This window comes from Drosophila mojavensis, unplaced genomic scaffold (assembly GCF_018153725.1).
Source record: "Drosophila mojavensis isolate 15081-1352.22 unplaced genomic scaffold, ASM1815372v1 contig_19, whole genome shotgun sequence".
NCBI classification, from domain to species: domain Eukaryota; kingdom Metazoa; phylum Arthropoda; class Insecta; order Diptera; family Drosophilidae; genus Drosophila; species Drosophila mojavensis.
The window spans coordinates 4,545,139-4,566,162 of record NW_025318726.1 but is presented as its reverse complement, the minus strand read 5'-3'; the positions used below and the strand labels follow the sequence as shown (position 1 = coordinate 4,566,162).

At 38.9% G+C, this 21,024-nt stretch overlaps 2 protein-coding genes across 3 annotated transcripts; both read left to right on the top strand.

Annotated features, from left to right (window-relative positions):
• The first annotated feature begins 1,250 nt into the window (after window positions 1-1,250).
• LOC6572077 (epidermal growth factor receptor kinase substrate 8) lies at window positions 1,251-6,114 on the top strand. 2 transcript variants are annotated; one of them, XM_015166192.3, is made up of 7 exons: window positions 1,251-1,357; window positions 3,264-3,666; window positions 3,722-3,960; window positions 4,217-4,904; window positions 4,973-5,357; window positions 5,426-5,766; window positions 5,825-6,114. In XM_015166192.3, exons 2-7 carry the CDS (start codon window positions 3,268-3,270, stop codon window positions 5,918-5,920), a joined length of 2,148 nt encoding a protein of 715 aa, XP_015021678.1. In that variant the 5' UTR covers window positions 1,251-1,357; window positions 3,264-3,267; the 3' UTR covers window positions 5,921-6,114. The 2 variants fall into 2 exon arrangements, with proteins under 2 accessions (XP_015021678.1, XP_032589581.1); XM_032733690.2 differs by having other exon boundaries at window positions 1,263-1,357; window positions 3,267-3,666.
• Window positions 6,115-8,826: 2,712 nt separating this feature from the next.
• On the top strand, window positions 8,827-20,419 carry LOC6572078 (peroxidase). Its single transcript, XM_001998194.4, has 9 exons — window positions 8,827-9,264; window positions 17,685-17,860; window positions 17,922-18,128; window positions 18,196-18,407; window positions 18,469-19,213; window positions 19,325-19,481; window positions 19,546-19,915; window positions 19,980-20,085; window positions 20,142-20,419. Exons 1-9 carry the CDS (start codon window positions 9,262-9,264, stop codon window positions 20,248-20,250), a joined length of 2,085 nt encoding a protein of 694 aa, XP_001998230.2. The 5' UTR covers window positions 8,827-9,261; the 3' UTR covers window positions 20,251-20,419.
• The last annotated feature ends 605 nt before the right edge of the window (window positions 20,420-21,024 follow it).

The window sequence follows — 21,024 nt, the reverse complement described above, 5'->3', positions numbered from 1 at the left end:
TATCTGTCTCCCTGACATATGGTTGAATCGCTAACTCCATTTTTTTAATAAAATACACTTGTAAATTCTCTGAAATTATCGAGTATAACTGCATATATTCCACATACATAGATAGCACCGATTTCAATATATATTTGAATCAGTATTGGTATTAAAATATATATTCCTGAGTGTAAAACCCATCCCAAAATAGGGCAAAGTGCAAACTGTCCGACAGCCTGTTATTTGTTATCTCAAGGTCATTAAAATATTATAGTATAATTGTAAGCTATTCAGTTACAAGTCTAAGCTATTCAGCTATGCATGTTTAATTAGTAAGACCTAAAATAGCAATTTCTTATTCAAAACTCTAGTCTATTTTAATTAAAAAAATCTCCATTTGGACATTTAAATGACATTAAATGAATGTTGCATTTAAGGCATTACAGAATGATCTATTGTGTGTTTTCAGACGCACAAAAAAAGAATACTTAGATAACCTGACGATACGACGAATGGATAGCAAAACGAGTATACTCTTTTCCGTCCGCGAGCAAGTATAATTGGGACTAGCAAAGAGTTAAAGTCTTATTTAAGCAGTTATTAGTTGATCAAATGAAAGACTTCAATGAATTATGAAAGGATTAAGTTGCTTATTCTACAGTGCACTTAAAAGTTATCAATATTTTCAGCTTTCAGACATCCGCCTTGGATATAAAATTATAATAGTTTAAATTGATGATTTATTTATGTAAATGAAATTTCCATTTCTTGAGCCAAAAGTTATCGAAATGCAAAGGCATATACAAATTTGTATACCTTTCGTTTAGCAGGAATTTAAATTGTTGATGTAAATATAAAATTTGATTTGATTTGAATAATTTCCATATTTATTTAAACCGTTCTACAACACTATAAAATGTGTTTTATACAAGTAGTGGGAATGTAATGAGCTGATAAAGTGAGCAAATAGACCTTTGCTGCTGGTTTTTAGCTGTTCAATGAATTGAAGCGCTCTTATTATATAAGAATATGTATCTGAATATATGTGTATGTGTGTATATACTTCTGTTGATAGCATTTGGACATTCAGCATAGAGCACTGAGAGTACGTAGCAGCACAAACAGAAACAATAATACATGCAATGAAAACAAAAACAAACAGGTAGATAAAAGGTTCTTTCATACAGTGAGATAAGACCCACTGAAACAATTTCGAGCAATCAATTAATAGTCGGTGTGTGTGGAGAGCCAACTGATATCGCTCCATTGGCACATTGGCCCATTGCCATTGGCAGTTAGTTCAAGTTTGATTCGCGGCGTATCGAGAGTGGAAGTTTCTACAAGAGTAGTGCAGTATCTGAATATCTCGCATAAGGTAACCATTGCTCATCTCGCGTGCATGTAGTTGTTGCATGAGGAATGCGCTAGCCGATTGATAACAAGAAAACATGTCAGATATACTACATAAATCAAGATCTGAATGATAAAGAAAGTGTGCAGACCAGCGATTGTGCCCATGATGTCACGAGAATAATCAGTTTTTGAGAAGCCTTAAAAACCAAATGATTCGTAATCAGAGACTGAAATTATATTGATTTGCGTATAATAACTGGACTTATGTAACGGGCATTAAATAAATGATTGCTTCATACGACAAGAATTTCCAAACGTATTGCGATAAACGGAAAATTGTGGCATTGTCAAAAAGGTGCAAAAGCAAAGGCAAAGGCAAAACCAAAAGCAAGCGCTCAACTCTGTGTTTATCTAATCAGCACAGCAGTCACCACATTCACGAGTCCGCAGGTGTATTTTGCGAACTATATTGAATGCACATGTATGTGTATTTATATATATTATGCTCACACAGACAGCGTTTTTATATATATCTATGTATGATCACATTTATATATATAAGTAGTGCCCCTATTGATATTTATAAACTAAAATGTACCTAATTGAAATCTCAGTCGCGCGGTCTTCAATGCACGCATTGCCAAAAAGTTAAAAATCGAACCGCCTCGCAATGGTCAAACCAAGTAACAGGACCCTCAAATACTTTCGACCCATAGTGGTGAGGCGTAGGTGAATATTCCGAAAGACCAAAAACTTAATGATCGATCGAATCGGTTATGATGAATTGCGGAATTCCCCCTCATGTTCAAAATAAAAACTGCGTCGGACTCGATTGTTGACTTGATCTGGAAAAGTTATTTTTTTAATTCTTATAAAAAGTATATGATATATCTTTTAAAATGTCCTGAAGCCTAAAAAGTTGTTAAACCCGATGCAAAAGAAAAAATGAACAGTTTTACCAAGAATGATATTAAACTTTATCAGCGAATGAGAAGCTATCTGTTATTTAAAAACCATATCTGCACAGGAAGTTAACATTAGTCTATCTATATAAAAGTGTATAAGTTAAAAACCAATGTTCTCAATTGGGTAACTTAAAAGCATTTCTAAAATAATTAATTTACAACAAACAAGTGCTTTAAATGTTTTTTATACCGTGGCTAAAAATTAGGGTTTTCTAATCAAAAACATATTTTCAACTGATAAAGAAATGGACATATAATATATTCAGTTGAAAGTAATCAAGATTGTTTATGTCGCATTTAGATTGATTTATTGATAAATACCCCGAGAAGGCTTCCAATTACCTTCAAAAAGTTTGCCTACCATGGGCGGCAATATCCGGCGCGTCAATGCCCTTGCCCTCACTCTGCGCTCTACGGCTGTAAATACTAGCTCTTTTCTTTTTAAGTGTGTGTAACTGGCAGGAGAAGGCTACGATCAGGATGACGATCTAAATCGATCTAGCTATCTCATCATGAGCGCCAATGTCTCGTCTGTTAGAGATTTCGAATTCAAAATTTATATTTATGTATCTCTCTACCACACGACTCTATCATTTTTTCTTGATAACGTATTCTATTTCTGCATTATCAATAGAGTCGATAAACTGAGTTGATTTTTTTTTAAACAAAACTTTAAAAGATTGGAGGCTTCATTGATATGCTTAAAATTTGTGTTTATTACATTGAGTCGGATTTTGAAATCGGTATAAAACACTCACACCCTAGCTTAGAATATTATTGACTTCGATTGTAATACGAGTGACGAAATGGTGTGTCATACAAGTTGTACATTCCTTGATATACTTATCGGAGCCCATGGTACTACATAAATAGTTGCATACCATAAGATCATTTATTGTTTTATGCTTATATGTTTACATGTAGGTGTGTGCTTTACATTGCTGTTTCTTTTACATGTATTAGTAGTATGCTGCGAAACGGGTATGAAAATGGAGCTCATTCCAGTGACAAGTTCACTGAAGGCTACGAGAATGACGATAGCAAGCCGACATATGCCTTGGATCATTTGGTGACCTTTAAATTGAAAAATGAGGCTGAGGTAAAGCAACCCAAGGAGAAAATGAAACTGTTAATTGAGCTGGATAAGACAGGGGGCATTTGGCCCCATAAGATGTACATGTGCTTCAATGGCCAATGGCTGCTGATGCTTAACAAGGACATGAAAGAGATCGAAAACTTTCCGGGCAGCTTAATAACGGAGCCGACAGCCTTTATAAGTGACGATCCACTGGAGACATACAATAATATTTTGATATTCTCAGTTCCGGGAATCTCGCTGGGCAATACTGAAATGCACATATTTCAAGTGAGTTGTGAGTTCAGTGAAATACACGTTCGCTCGTCTTAACTGTAACTTGTAGGTAACTGACGTGAGTGCGGTGCACTTGGTGGAAGATCTGCGCAAGCTAAGCAGTGGCTCACCCGTCACCGTGGACCGCAACAAGACACCCATACGCTTGCCCAAGCCCGAACGTCCCGGCAATCAACAGGCGAAGGATCAGTTCGGCATCGCAGCAGCCGTGGCAGGAATCGCCGCTGAGAAGAATGCTCAGGATCGCGAGCAAACCGATCGCGATGTCCAAGTAATCAATCACTGCTTGTATGTACTCCTGTGCTTAAAATTGGTCGGAAAGCATAAAATTTGTTACTTTGCTTATTTAGTAATAGTTACTACTCATGATCAAAAAGTTGGCCGTTAGCTGATCCTCAGCGGAGATCACGTCCCGAAAATATAGATTCTAATCGAAAAAATCTTGTTTAAAGCTTCTCTGACAGTATTCAAAAACTAATATAATTTAACTTACTGAGCTCTCTAACTTGCTTCATCTTCTAATTTATTTATCTTTTTAATACAGCGAAGACGTGGAGCGTTTCATTGCGAGATTGCACTATGCAGCTGAGGCACAACGTGAGTTGGAGTCTCGGAAGAATCAGCATAACCCTCATGGGGAAGGCCTGCTGGTCCTACGATCACGTCCGCCCATTGAGACCGAGTTCTATGATATTCTAGCCAAGATCAAGTTGGCACTTAATTTTGCAGTCAAACTGCAGAACCATTTTAGCAAAACCGCTGATCCAATTCACAATGTTTTCACATCCCTGCAAACGATTGTGAAGGTCTGCAATGATGTATACGCCGGAACTCATCTGCCGGAGAGCGTTGTCAATCCTCTGCTACGCCGAGAAACGATTGGATATCTGAATGCCACACTGGACTCCAATGAGAAGAGTCTCTGGCTTAGTCTGGGCCCGAATTGGACAGTCCCGAAAGATCAATTCAAGGATCACGTAGGGAAATACCACCCCATTTTCTATGACGACTGGTCGCCTGACTGGGTAGTGGATGAGCCAGTAGCGTATTTAGCACCTGTGCTCAAGAAAACGCCAACGTCCTCGCCCGTGGGCGTTCCTCTAAGCCCAACAAGCAATCGCACTTGGCTCGGTCGCCTTCAGAGCCGCAACGTAAATATCGCAGAGGTCGCTTATAATAAGACGGCCACCAATGATAAGGAACTAAATGTTGCGAAGGGCGAGTACTTGGAGGTAAGTTGTTATCTTCTTCTATGATTAAGTGTGTAAGAATGTTAAATATTTATATTTGGCATATGCAGGTAATCGACGACTCGAAAAACTGGTGGAAGGCACGGAACTCTTCAGGGAACATTGGCTACGTACCACACACCGTCTTAATCCCTTACAATTTTGATCCCGTACTTAATAGGAGCATGCGCGACAATGAGTCACTCGCCTCTGAACCTATGGAGAATGGAGATGGGGAGGTAAAGAATCCAGTTTACCGCAACACGATGGCAATGTACGTGCCGAATGGGGACCGTGAATCACAGCAACCGGTGGGAAATGCGAAAAACATGCCGCGATCCTACTCCATGCCTAATGTGCCGATTCCCCCACCGATGCCACCGGCAAGTGATAGTCAAACACCGACTCCGAGTGGAACCCTCAAACGAAATATGGCCGCTGCTGGAACCCTTGCAGGTGTGTTCTAAGACAACTTCCCAATTCTTAACAAAATCGTTCAATATAATACCATGGTCTTCAAACAGCAATGCGTGCTCGCAACGAATGCGATGCCGATGATGAGGCCTACCTTATGCAGAGCGATGTTAACGACGAGCTGAAGGTCTTGCTCCAACAGAGACAGCAGCGCAGGGATCTCGAAATCCTGAAGACGCCCGAGATATATATTACCCAGAAATCCACGCCCAAGGAAGTGGAGGAATGGTTGCGCGGCAAAGGCTTTTCCGACAATATTGTCAAGCGACTGCACACGCTAAGCGGCGAGGAAATATTTGCGCTCTCTGCTCACACCATCGAGAGTTACTTTGGGCAGCGCGAAAGTCGTCGACTCATATCACAGATTGTGCTGCAGAAGAACTTCTGCGAGGTACAGTTGCTCTCACGATATTTACATATAAACTCTATTTATAACGCTATTTTTTCAGTACAAAACAATTCGATCATCCGAGTTGTCAGCGAAGCTAGCACGTGCCAGGCAAAAGGCTGACCAAGCAAACAGCGATCCTAATGAGGTCTTCTAGGCATTCCTTTGTTACTCTATGTTGACTTTTGCATTGGAGGTTGATTTGAACACTTCGAATCAAATGAACTACGATTATGTGGTACTAAAATATATTTAGTCCGCGTATTCAACAGAAACCTTTAAATTCTTTCATTATTTATAATGTTTTGTTCATTTATTTTAATATATACATACATATCTGTACATACTATACTATATGAAAATAAAAAGTGTAAATTGAATGATTGAATTTCCCGGGGATTATCTAAACGCCATACAACACTTTTTTATGCATTAATAAGTAAGTTGATTTCCTATAAAGTGTGTGTGCTTATTTACTATATTATTTAACAACTGCAATTTTGTTTGGTACTTCAGATCTGTGTTGTACTTGTGTACTTCAACATGTCCAACTACATCTATTAGCGGAATCTGACGAAACCCACATATTAATTACCCCATTGGCGACCACTTTAAATGAGTTTTAGCACTGCTAATGGTCGCAGTTTTCAAAATGTTGTATTCAAGGCCGTATGACAAGATTTTCAAATTGTGAAAATGTGCAAGCATACAACATAAATGCGTCTAACTATGTACGGTATACAGTGGCGGACGCAGAAATTAATTGCTGGGTAGATAAGGGGTACCACAAATTTCAATAACATTATATAGTAGATTACAAACAAGCAAGAAGGAAAAATCGAAGAATGGAAATAGTCTTTGAAATGCATATGTAGAATTCCCTATATACAAGATAAACCTTTTTTAACTAATACAAACTACTTAATATTCATGAAGTATATTTAATTCAATGCTACAATTCTTAGTCTCAGCCCATTTGTATGCATCAGACGATTTAGGATACTCCTCTTTTGCAATTTGAATATAATTTAATTGCAGTACACGAATTTTTGGATGTTTAGACTGAAACCGGAGCATGAAATGAAGATATGGGTACTTCATACTATAATATAGATATAAAGGTAGATAGAGATATATGTAAGATAGAAATGTTCACATGTAGATAGAGAGTTAGATGACATCAACATTCGTGTATTATATGTTAAGAAACATTTGAATGTTTTAATGAGGTTTTCTAATTAATAACAATATTCTTCAAGATAAGACTTTTATGTAATTTATATCTAAAGAAAATCAACTCGATTTTTGCAATTTTTGACTTTTGATACAACATCATCATTATCATCATCATTATCATTATCATATCAGCTTTATGGTTCCCCACATTTTGATGATAAGAAATATTTATAGCACAGTTATATTTGGAATTTTATAAAATTTTACTTCTTGGCTTCTTCATACAAAAGGGGAACATTTACTGCCTAGGCTGAAGTATAACTAATAGACCATTATTATAAAACACAAACAAAGACATTCAATGTCAAATATATGGGGGATTAAATTGGAATTAAAAGTATCAAAGGAGAGTAGAGAGCAGTCGTCCCTGTTATACTCGTTCCCACAGTGGTATATTGGTTTTGGGAAATTTGACATTTTGAATATATACTCGCATTAACACCTTAAAATCAAAAATATATTTTGTAAAATATCTTTGGCTATTGGAGGCCTCATTAGCGTGCGTGGGTGTTGACAGTAGTCCATACTTTCCACAGCTTTTCCTAGTACTATAATATACTATAGAGCGTGGAAGATCGGTATATTGTATATTCTACAAAAATGGTATGTATATTTCTCTTGGGAAGGGGAAAATCGTAAAGCAACTACATATATTTTTCAATGCTTTAAGAATGACAGTTTTTTGAATGTAATTGAGTATTCTACAGTCGGTAATGCCCAACAATTTTAATATATATATATATATTTTTGTTTATATATATTAATCTCCATAATATGTTTAGCAATATTTCCTGTATTTTTTGACTGACACGAGGCCCCTAGAGCCCCTGTTCAGTCTACCACTGATGCTGGACTAATGTGTATCGTTATGTTATTTTAAAGCGTACGATACATTATCATAGTAATTACTAAGCAAAGCGGCAAACGTAGTGCTGCCTTTTTTTGTAAGCTGCGTTCTACTTGTAGAAATGAGATGTGAGTGCGCATACATTTTCTACATCGTCAATCATGTTTCTATACCAGTATGTAAATAATAAGACGTTGTGAAAAGTTGAAATATTATGTTGTGTTGAAAATGTTTAATTAATGAAAACAATTGTCCAATCGTCAACGTCACGCAAACGCAATTCCAGTTTGCGTAACATGTTCAAAAGAAAAGCTTTCTAGGTCACAGATGGCGGTGGCGATACCGATTCCATTCGACATTTGTCGCATTACAACAGCCGCACTCCAAAAAGGTCGATGGGGTTACGTCTGTGTATGTGTATATATGTGTGTGTGTATGTCCAACTTCGTATTTCATATGCGAGCATACCTTAATGCTATACAAATGGCTTTTGGCCCAGATTGTGAAGCACTGCTCTGCGGGTCCTAGCCAAAAAGTGACAACCGGCCAATGGACTGAAATTGCATAGATTGCAAGCATCAAGCATAAAAACCTACTGCTGAACGTATTAAGTAGTGCCAGCAATGTGTGTTGTTGTTCCTCCCGTCCCTGAGCCGCCATCGCCGCGACGTATGGCTATAAATTAGAGCAGAGCGAAAAAATGTAAGCAAGCTTCTTCGCAGTCGACGTCAACGTCGCCGTCTAAGCCTGAGTCTGCGTCTGCGCCTGCACTCGCCTATTCCATTCAATGCGTTGCGCCTGCGCCTGCGCCTGCAGCGCTACCAACTGTAAACTGGCTTTAAGCAAACGCTCAACCACAAGCTCAGGCAGCTTGGTTGGCCTAGACGCTGTGCAGCTCCGTTGCTCAGTTACTCAGTTACTCAGCTGCTCAGTTGCTGCGGCAGTCCATGCCGATTCGTTATAAAAGCCCAAAAATCAACGGCTGGCCAGTTAGTTTGCCGCCGACAGCAACTTGGGTACTTGGTTTTGGTCGAAAGAGATTTACCCAACGGATCGTAATCTAATCCAGCTGTCGACTAAGAGCTTGGTGCTCACCTATGAGCAGGTGTTGAGTGGTGTTGTGTGGCCAATTAAGCTGCAAATTTGCTATATCAAATTAAACCAAATCGAATTCAATCAAAATATTTCTTGCCAATATCAATATACGATACCTAATATATGCCCAACTGAGCGTGCAATTCACGATTCAGGTTTGGCAATTGTCGAATAGCAAATACTGTGTGCTCGTAGACCTATATTTAAGGTATTGCATATCGCGAGTAATTAAAAGTGAAAGATAAATAACTGTTTCAAAGAAATAAAAACACATTACTGAAGAGAGAGAGAGAGAGAGAGAGAGAGGAGAGAAGTTCAGCATGGTAAGTAGCAGCAATAAACAATTTTTATTTAATTTAAATGATTCAATTATCCACATGCTTCAAATATTTATAAATTAATATAGATTGGCTATGAATTAAAGAAATATCGAATTTCTAAATATATTGCAGAAAACTAATATATTCTATTAAGGTTAAGGACTTTGATATATTTTTTAATTTTGAAAAAAAAAAACTTATAATAATTATAAAATTAATTAGACGCATTTGTACTTTTATATATATGTACCATTTTTTTGCCATTTTTCTTATTTTCAATAAGTTCCGAACATGTTCCAAAGTACCCAGAATTGAGTAAACGACAAAATGGCTCCTGTTCATTTTCTGGTTAATACAAAATTTACAAATAATAATATAAGAAGGCTTTTATGTCGCCTTGATGCTGACCACATTACGGTCGGACACGTTGCACTTTCGCAAGTGACTTGAACTGCTTTGAGTGTGTAAAATAAATGAAAAATGTGTACTCGTTTGGTGCTTATGCATATATAGTTTGAGATTATTTGTTAATCTGACTCTAACTATGCATGCCACTTTATGTTGGCCGCCTTTAATGGCTTATTTAAAAACAAATTACAGACTATTGTTTATGCGATACCAGCCCAAGTCTTAGCCGTACACTAAAAACACACACATAGCTTTGAAAGTAACATAATAATTATAATTGTGTTGAAAATTGCATTTGTGTTTTGTTTGTGTTTTTTTTTCCTAATATTAAAGGTAAAGTATTGTAATTAATTTAAGGTAGCAGCCGAATGACCTTCATAGTTGAATTCGTTTTCGTTTTTGTGGTGCTTTTGTATGGCTGTCCTGAATTGAGGGGCATGAAACTATCACAAAATGGATCTTCAAATTCCCTTTCATGCTTACTACTGACCACTCCCCCTACCCCCCTGTCCCCTGCCAACCGGCCACCCTGCCCCTCACACCTCTCCCCATCTTTATTAATAGATCAAGCGATTTGGTGCATGGCCGCAAATTGACGCCATCTGATTGGATACGCCCCATTGTTCGGCATCGGCTCTAGGCAAGCCAGTATTGTAAGTATTTTCAATACTAATCAATGCAGACAGTCAACAACTCTTAGCAGCAACCATAAATTATTCACTGCCATTATATACAGGCATATTTGAATTTTTCAAGTGGGGCCAACTGCCGGCAGTGGCCAAAGCAAAAGTTAAATGTCGGTTACACTGCCATCATTTTGGTTTTGTGTGTGAGCTATTTGCATAGAAGGCGGCTTAAGACTCAGTAGAACTCTGAACTGGCTCCAAGGCATGGGGCCTAGCCAGGCGTTAAGTTCGGTGGCTGCAGGCCCTGCAGGCCGCTCATGCACACATACTTTCTCCTGCTCGACACTTCTCTCTCCCTCTCTCTCCCTCTCTCTCTCTCTCTTCCTCTCGGCTGGTGGAGTCTTGGAGCCAGTTACGCAATTTACTCAATTATGACGATTTATGTATATACAAACATTATTATAACCGTCTTAGTGTGTGTGTTGGTTTGTTTACTTATGCGCCAGTATAACCACAATTTGACGACTTGCCATTCACTTGCCGATTACATTCAGTTCAGTTCACTGGCTATATACATACATATATTCGAACCAGCACCAAAACCAAAACCAAAACCCGAAACCCAGAAGTCAAATATGCAAATACAGCATAAGCCCATGGACGTGTTAAGTCTTATATCTACACTTGCTCCGAAACTCATTTAGACTAAGTGATTAATAAACAGATGCTCCCATTAGCTACCCACACTCACATGCACCATAAATATTACATGTGATTAGGTCGTTTTTTTTTTTTTTTTTTTCATTTTTCAAATCACGTCACGTCATCTCGGGGCGTAGGAAACAATGGCATTGCTCTGCTATTGGGTAAAACTCCCACAACAAGGCGAACCGAAGATTAGAGATTGCTTTCGAAAACTCAGAGTTACATTATTTCTGATGCATTGTTTTTCTGGTTTTCAATAATTTGGCTATGCTGTCGGCAATAATTGTTGAAGTACATATCTGTACATATAAATATATATATATACTTTAATGCTCGCCGACATAAGCCATACGCGTACCTTTCCCATTCCGTTCCACATGCCCACGTATCTCGACATAAACCTTAAATGGATTTATTCGAACACAAATACACATTGTCTGCACAAATGCAATAGCACCGTCACATGACAAATTTGGAAAATCAAAAGTTCATAAAAACAACTAAGTGCCCATGACCGACTAGGTAATACCCAGAACTCTGCGATATGCAGTTAATCGTGCCAAGCACTGTTATCCAATACTTTTCATACATATTTCATTTAATAGTTCATACAGGCAACTCGATAATAAAATAAGTGAATAATGCCTCAAAAACAAAGTTGAAGGTCAACTTATATAATGCCTAAAATCAAAACTGTACTGTTAGAAAAGAGTCTCTGAGTACCTGGGCTTATGCAATGCCACTCTAACAGTCCGTGAACACAAAGTATTCCATTTAAGCAATAAACTCGTATATACTCACGTCTACTATAGTATGACAATCGGATAAAATTATTTCTTAGGGAGTCGAAATATATTAAAATAAAAAGATATGCCGGATATTTCTGATTATTTCTTTATTTTAGATTAAAAATGCGATAAATGGCTTAATGTTGTCTATCGAAAATCCCAAAATTACTCTTAAGTTACTCTAGAATCACCAGCTAACCCAAATAACTCATAAAGTTAATATAATATAACAAATGTATATACAAATATAAATAATTTCAACATTAATTACCCGAGCATGACGTAGAATGTGATTTTAACGATTAAATCCATGTATATATATTTGATTAGAGTTGAATTTAATACATTGAAATTATTTAAGTGTGTAAAAATAATAATATATATGTATATATAAAATAATAATATATAATAAAAATAATATATAATTAAAGAGTGCTCAAAATTCAAATTTAAATTGAAGATAATTCTAAAACGATTGAACGTTTCAGTTTAATTTTTGAGGTGGAATAATACATGAGAAATATAAGAAAATATAAACTTTTTTATAGATAGATTACAAAGTAGGCTCTTCCTCTTTGATATTTCTTATCGAAATGAAACAATTATTTGATCAACTCCTTAGCAAGGAGGTATCTTTATTTCCCTCTGTCGCTGCTTGAGACAAATATGGAGAAAATCACACGCAATTCGTATGGATGGCGACAATGACGTGATTCCAATCAAAAAGAGTCTAGCGACCTCAAAATCTTGAACGCCGAAAGAAAGCGAGTGACACGTTAATTTAACCAGTTTCGGCTTGGCATTAGCTCTCGGTTTCATTTACGCTGCGAATCGTTAGTTGATGCAACTACTCAAGCAACTTGTACACTTTCAAAGTCAAGGTCTATGGCAACAGTTATAACAGCAGCAGCTACAACAGCAACAATAACAACAACAGCGGCAGCACAGGCGCTTAAGTCAGTGGCAGACATTACGGCTAACAGCCGACGGCTAACGGTTAAAATCAAACCGCATCTGGCCATAATTTAAGCCAATTACAACTTCATCTTTCAAACGGAGGCTTGTTGTTAGCTTCGCCCGCGGGGCGTAGAGGGGAGGGGCGATGGTGGCGGCGGCGGCAGCTGTGGCGAATCGCGTGCGACATTTGAATGGAGTTGTAGAAATTCACACACTGTTTCGCACAATCTACACACAGACAGCGCATTGTCAGTGTAATTATGACGGTGTCGGCATGTTGCACAGACTTCGTGCTTTACTCATCACGCAGCTGTTAGCTGTGTCTTGCCAACGGAGACAAAAATAATCATATCAGTCTTTAAATTCTCAAATGCTAGAGAGACAGTTGCCAGTGCATAAACAAGCAATACCCTGTACTACGTTCCTAATGCAACACGCACTCGTAAATAGTGAGGATTCCATTCTAAGGATTGTAGAAATTATATTTATATATATATTATCAATGAGATTGGTTCACCAGGATATAATTATACATATGTAGGAAGAGTTTCGTCTGTTTTTCACACCAACTAGCTCTTTAACTCGTGACTCGTTCAGGCAATAAGATTAATAAAAAACTGCGATGAATCGAGACTTTCGAAGTACATAAAATTTCTCTCCTTATATTATATAATTATCCTGTATTTACTTTTCATTATTAAATAATTATCATTTTCGTTGTTATATAATTCATTCATTTTCATTATAAATTATTTAATACTCCCCTTCAAATCTGGTATATTAGCACCTAAATTGAAAAATTACCAATCCTCTTGCAAACTATATATAATATAAGATGAAACGAGGTAGTCTAGTCTGGGCTTCCAGCCCGCTAAAAGGTCTTAATATATACCCCTTAATATAAGCCGCTTGAAGTAATGGTCGTTGGCATTTTTACATATCCGCTGACTTTAATCGTCAAACCGTTATTATTAAAGTTTTTTTTTTTTTTGTTTCTCGCGTGTCTCTTGTTATTGTCGCCTGGCAATTTTTTGCTCGCTGTCTTCCGTTGTAGAGACAACGCTGTTGGATCTGCTCTGGTTGGCATTGTCAGTGCCGTCGCAGTCGAAGGGGCCGGAACCGGGCCGGACACGGCAATTGCGTTAAGAGCATCATAATTACCTTGATTTAATTGCCGTTGAAACATGCTACGGCCAAAACTCAACCAAGCAGTAGCTCATGGGAAACACGATTATTATAGCCAAGCAAGGGATTGAACTATGCACCAGTTATACTGTGTAGAGAGATTGGATCACTAAAGTGATGGGATTGTGATAGTGAAAGGAAAAAGGTTATTATGGCATTTTTGGAATATCAAAGTTTAAAGTGAATGCGGCCTATTAATAACTTGCAATTAGACTTTAATAAATCAGCTCATGTGATTATTTGTACTTTACACATTCATTTGCATGTATCTCGTAACAAATAATGTATTAAGTATTGCACATTATAATATGTTCAAATATATACATTTATATATTATATATATACATATATTAACAGTGACAATCCCCCAATTTACCCAAGCAACGACTATATTGAAACCGGACCGTATTGAAACCGGCTCTTAGCAAATGCTGAATACCGTTTGTTTGTTTATATTTGTAATTTGTTAAATATTTTCAAGTTTGTGTAGAAAATTAGGGTGTCATAAAAGAAATTAATATGCATTTTGAATACTTAAATACTTGTTGCAAAAACAAGTATAATACGGTCCAGCAGAGTTGCTGATGCGAAAGCAACTGTAAATTGAACGACAAACAAATAAAAGTATAAAGGATATGCCTAAATGTTTGCTTCCAAAATGTATAGCACCTATTCAGTTATTTGCTGATTCAAGTGGCTCGGCGCTGTCACTAATTAAAAGTGAGGCAGGCGTACTACGGGCCAGCTCTAAAGTCGAAATCGTGATATGTCACTCGGTATGGCGAAAGGCATTGCACTACCTTGGGACTGACGCTAGAACGATAGCCCCTCCATGCAAGCTGGCGATGACTTTTAAGCCACTACGTATGGGTGGCTCTATATACTATACTATACTCTTTCTGTCCAACCTGAGAAAATAAAAAATAAATAATTACATACCAGTTATTGGCGTCTCTGCTTAAAAGCTTTTTGCGGGTTAGCTAGCATAATAAAGGAAAATTATGATTGACATCAACTCAATCCAAACATAAAACACGTATGAAAGCATAAATGCTCCATCTATATTTTTGAGGCTAACGATTGCAACTCGCCGTATTTCAGTTTCCTCTGCAACCAGTTACCACCAACTGCCTAAATTGGCCAAAAACCCGTTAAGAATCAATTTGTTTGCAGCATCTAAATTTACGACGACAAAGGCAACTGATAATTGCATTCGCCATTAATTAATTAATGGATTTTTCGGCAAAAAGTTCATTAATTGCTAATCACCCCATCGAGTTAGTGTATTATGCTATATATACTGCGCGATACACTCAGTGTTTTAAGCTCATGTGACTTTTAGCCAACTGCTGCCAGAGCTCTGGCTGGGTCTGGTTGGTCACAAGACTTTTTCGATACAAAACATGCTCATGCGTGTCCATGTGAATGTAGATGAATATTTTTTGTGCACTATGCGCACACACACACACACACAGACACAGACATGTACCACACTCACACAGAGAGTTATTATGTTTGTGTGGGCACTCGATGTGCCACTCTACTTATTGGCATCAATTATACGAAAAGCTGTCATGTTGTTGCATAAAATATGTCTGTGCCTTCGATTTCGCTTGCAGAATAGCGCAAATATTTTGTAATTATTTATCGCAGATCTCAGAAGAAGCAAAATACTTACACAACACGTAAGCTGACGCTTCGAATACCAGAGCAGATCAGAGCAGAGCTGCGACCCGATCCGCGCTACCTTAAGGTGCTGCTGGATAGTCTTGGTGCCCCACTGGCTTTGGGACACTTTCACTATAAATGGCAACTTCAATTAGTGCTTGTTACTTACATAGACGATAGACCTATCGGCATGCCTGTCGATTGGTGGGCAGAGCACGTTTACATGCCTCGGACCGCCAGAAAGATGCTGACAGATATGTACGTCTATATATCCATTATGGAGCACTGGCGAGCAGGCGCAACACTGGGGGCCGCTCTATAAGGCTGGGACCAGTCTGGGCCAGTCTGGGCCAGCCATCAATAAATCAATCATTTTGTATCGAATTTCTTTATCGTCTTGCGCTGAGCTATTTTACACTTTAATGATCACCAAATTTCTTTGGCGACGCGAACGACTCCGAGCTCGAATTTAATTAGAAGTCGTTAAAGTTGTAAAAATTTGCTCGCATTTACCCGATATGGGCAGAAGTCGTCAGTTATATGTTGGCCCACTTAAAATGCATGTATTCCCAATAAGATATGCGAGAATTGCTGACCCATACACTGGGGAATGTAACTGCAACAGCCAATTCGTTCATTAAAATTCATTATTAACCAATTTGAAATACATACTCGAGTCCATCGCCTACTTACATATATCTCTTTTTTGCCCATAATCTCTTCTACTATACAAGAAATATCTCAGACATTTATTAATCCTGCTCTAAGCATATACAGTGGATATCATATATCAGATTTCAGGTTTATATTTTCTTATAATCTAATCAAATTTCTTATATATATAAATGGGATTAGCTAGTTTCGGACACAGCCTCTTCGATATGAACTGGAAGGGTGAGCTGTCGCTAAGCATTTGCGAAAATATCAATGATTAACCTTGAGCAACGACTGTTGCTTGGGTTGTGCTAGTCAACTGGCTTGTTAATCCAGTTTAAATTAGAATTCAAAACCGTGTGTCTACCCGTTTTTGTTATTTTTCTAATTTGATATGCCCGATGTTGGAGATTGTTGGGCTACATGGACGACGGAGCGTGCATTGTTGCTGTGAATTGAGGCACGAGGCTGACCCAACTAGGAAGCCGACCCGACCAGAGCCTGTTGCCGTATCCAAGACTCATTGCAGCTTTTCATGTTGAACTGCAGCCGTCTGTTCGATCCCATTGTCTTAGCCATTGTTCTGCTTGGCATGCAATTAAAACATGCTATACTATAGTACTATCTGTTTGTGTTAGCTATTGTCACGGAACCCGCGGCGGCGCATTGGTGGCTAATATCTGCGCATTTGCATGCAGCTGGCATTTGGCACAAATGTCTGACTTTAGGCTTGGAGTCGTGGTAGCTCGCTTGCCAGATAAATGAGTCTATGTGTAAGCCCGAGGTTAGAGAGCTGCAAAAACAAAGTTCATTGTGATCAAGTAACTAATAGAGACCAGCGATTCAGCTTGCTTACATAAGTAGACTGCAAATTGGTCAAATGAGCATTATCATAATAAAACAATTATGAGACTTTTCACGCTAACTCAGTTCACAGTACATAGCTGTACATTGTATATAATAAATTATTTACACAAGTGTATTTATAAGTCCTATGAATACATTCTCGTATGCTCGCTATAAATTCGAGAAATATCACCTCCAAATGTTGGTTTGGTCTGTATGCTCAAATGTCGCAATGCAAATAAATAATACAGAGACAGAACTGAAGCCGAAAAGGTGATGAAACCAGTTCTGACCATAACAGCAGGAGTCTGTCGATCGACTTTGAATGGCTGCAGTCAACTTTTCCCTAGCTGCACTAATACTTGGCTGACATGCAAAGTAGCAGTACATGCCCCGGCTGCCAGTAGATCGAAACGGATTTCACAATGTCAATAGACTGCAGACATCCACTAAGAGCTAAAATAAGTGATACTCAAACGAATGTTAAACATGCCTTTCTTCCGTTATATATAGACATATGTAAATTGTTATATCTATAAATTTAGCTTAGGTAGTTTAATAACACCAATGGTACACTTCATTTCAGCGTGGCTTGCAGCGAATTATGCTTCTACTTTTCCTTTTGGGCCTTGTCTATGAGACAATTGGGCTAAAGGTGTCCTCTGGCTATCATATCGTACACAACGATCATCTGCAGCCTCGTGGAGGAAACTTCCATGGGTTTGGGTATCTTCAGGGCACACCAAGTCAGTTTTTGCTAGGGTAAGAGCCTTGGCCTTCCTACACCCAACTATGAACACTGACACTGTTTGCTTATCTCCAGAAATGCCCTACCCACGGGACTGGCGGATACTTCACCCGCACCTCAAAATCCCTTCCTCTCAATTGTGAACACCCCACGAGCGCCTCCGATGCCAGCGCGAATCGCATGCGCGAGTCCTCCAGCTGTGTGTGAGAAGTCGGCCTATCGCACGATGGATGGCTCGTGCAATCACTTGGAACGTCCAGGACTTGGCGTTCCCAATACAAAGTAGGACTTAAACTTACAATACCCTTACAACACTATCAATGCAAACATCGAATTTCTTATTTGTAAGATACGGACGTCTTTTATCGCCCAAGTACGCCGATGGAATCTCAGCACCAACTCGCTCTGTCACTGGCGATGAGCTGCCCAGTGCACGTCTGGTATCTCTGGTGGCGTTTGGCGAACAGGATGTGCCCGATCCCCAGTTCACGCTGCACAATATGCAATGGGGCCAGATAATAACTCACGACATGAGCATGCAAGCTGGTGGAACCCAATCAAGTACGATTCCATCTATATCCCACTATGCCAATTCCCCAATTACCAATGTCCACTTCCATAGAGAAACATCCGACGCGTTGCTGCACCGATGATGGACGCCTGGTTGGCTTAGACGTGGCCCATAAGACCTGCTTTGCTATAATTGTGCCGCCGCACGATCCGGCGTACTCCCAAGTGGGTACGGAATGCCTGAACTTTGTTCGTACACTGACAGACCGTGATTCCAACTGCCAATACACCGGTGGACCGGCCGAGCAGCTTACAGTAGTCACTGCCTACATGGACCTGTCGCTGGTCTACGGTAACTCCATACAGCAAAACAGCGACATCCGTGAATTCCAAGGCGGTCGTATGATCGTGGAGGAGCGCAACGGAGCCAAGTGGCTGCCCTTGTCCCGCAACGTCACAGGGGACTGCGACGCTGTTGATCCCAATGAGGTCTGCTACAGAGCTGGCGACGTGCGTGTCAATCAGAACCCAGGACTTGCTATCCTACAAACCGTGCTGCTGCGTGAGCATAACCGCATTGCCGATGCTCTCGCAGCGCTGAATCCGCACTTCGATGATCGCACGCTATTCCAAGAGGCCCGCAAAATAAACATTGCCCAGTACCAACACATTAGCTACTACGAATGGCTCCCCATCTTCCTCGGTGGAGAAAATATGCTAAAGAATCGCATAATCTACAAAGCACCCGGCGGTAGCTACGTGAATGACTACGATGCCAACATCGACCCCAGTGTATTAAACGAACACGCCACGGCTGCATTCAGATATTTCCATTCCCAGATCGAGGGTAGATTGGAGTAAGTACAATTACAGTTAGTTCTACCTTAAAAGCATGAAGAATATATTTTTGACCTGTGAGGAATTACTACGTGAAAGACTATAATTGTTATAACTGTTTATATTTGTAGTCTTCTGTCCGAGCTACGATCAGTGCTTGGCTCCTTGACACTCAGTGATTGGTTTAATCGCCCTGGCATTCTCGAAGTCGGCGACAACTTTGACTCCCTTACCAGAGGTCATGCGACTCAGCCCGAAGAGCTGACGGATATCAATTTTGACAGACAGGTGTGTATAGATATGAATAATACTACTTTACTATTACCTCAACTATGTAACTCCTATTTCTTAGATTAAGCATTTCTTATTTAGACGTAATATGCCTTTTGGATCCGATCTGCGATCACTGGATATTCAACGCAATCGTGATCATGGACTTGCATCTTACAATGATATGAGAGAATTTTGTGGCCTAAAACGCGCTAGCTCATGGGAGGACTTTGGCGATCTGATCAGCCCCCAAATAATTGCTACACTCAGGTCTCTCTATGCGAGTCATGAGGACGTGGACCTGACAGTCGGGGCTTCCTTAGAGGCACATGTAGCCGGTGCATTAGCCGGTCCCACGTTCCTCTGCATTCTAACAGAACAATTCTATAGAACTCGTGTCGGCGATCGATTCTTCTATGAAAATGGCGACAAAATTACCGGTTTTACTCCAGGTACTAAAATATTTAGCAATGATTATACTTATTACACTTATGAATCGTATACTTTTATAATTAGATCAATTAGCGGAGCTACGCAAGGCTAGCATGGCGCGTTTACTATGCGACAACGGCAACAATATTGCTTCGATGCAACCTGAAGCATTTAAAACGGTTTCTGGATCGTGAGTATAACAAAAGTAAATTGTTAGACAATTATCTGTCATGATTATCTTAACAGAAACCCTGTTGTGCCATGCTCAAGTATCCCGCAAGTTGACCTCACAAAGTGGATCGACCAGAATGTACAGCCCCCATCAGACCATTCTATTCTGTTTGGAAAGAAATGATCACTTTCACTTTCTGCAGACGAACCTATCATTAACTAGTTCAAAATATCATAACATATAGTTTAATCAGGTTAAAAAGTTATAAAATCAACAAACTCCATGTATTATATTTCCCCTTTTTATGTACATATATAAATAAATCATGCCAATGAACAAAAATGCTTTAGTTATAATAGATTAAAAGATTTCATTTGTTCTCCCAACAAGAGAATTAGATATTTATTCCCAACGAGACTGCTGAAAATGTGTTACCTACAATAGTTTCATAATTCAGTTGTATTATCGTTGTCAATTTGTATACCCTGAACCCCTTGAAAATGGGAAATCAGGGTATTATGGTTTTGTGAAAAGTATGTAACAGGCAGAAGAAATCATATTCTTGATCGGGACGACGAGCTGAGTCGTTTGCCCGTCTGTCCGTCTGTCCGTCTGTCCGTCCGTCGTCCGTATGAGCAAACCGATCTCAGAAGATATAAGAGCAGAGAGCTGGCTTGCATACTCCTGTTACCATAGGCAGTACAAGTTTATCTAATTTTTTCGATAACTTGTCCGATAACTTTTTTTATCGAGAATAATCGAAAAATCGAATTTGTTTTTTTCAGCTTAATTTGAACACTTTTAGACCTAGAGACTTCAAATTTGCGTTGTATATAAAGCTAATAGATACAAAGATTTTGTAATTTACAGATTTTCGGATCCACGCCCCCTCCGCCCACAATTTGTAAAAAACGTATTTCAAGTACTAGAGACTTGTGCTATGTACACACATTTAAG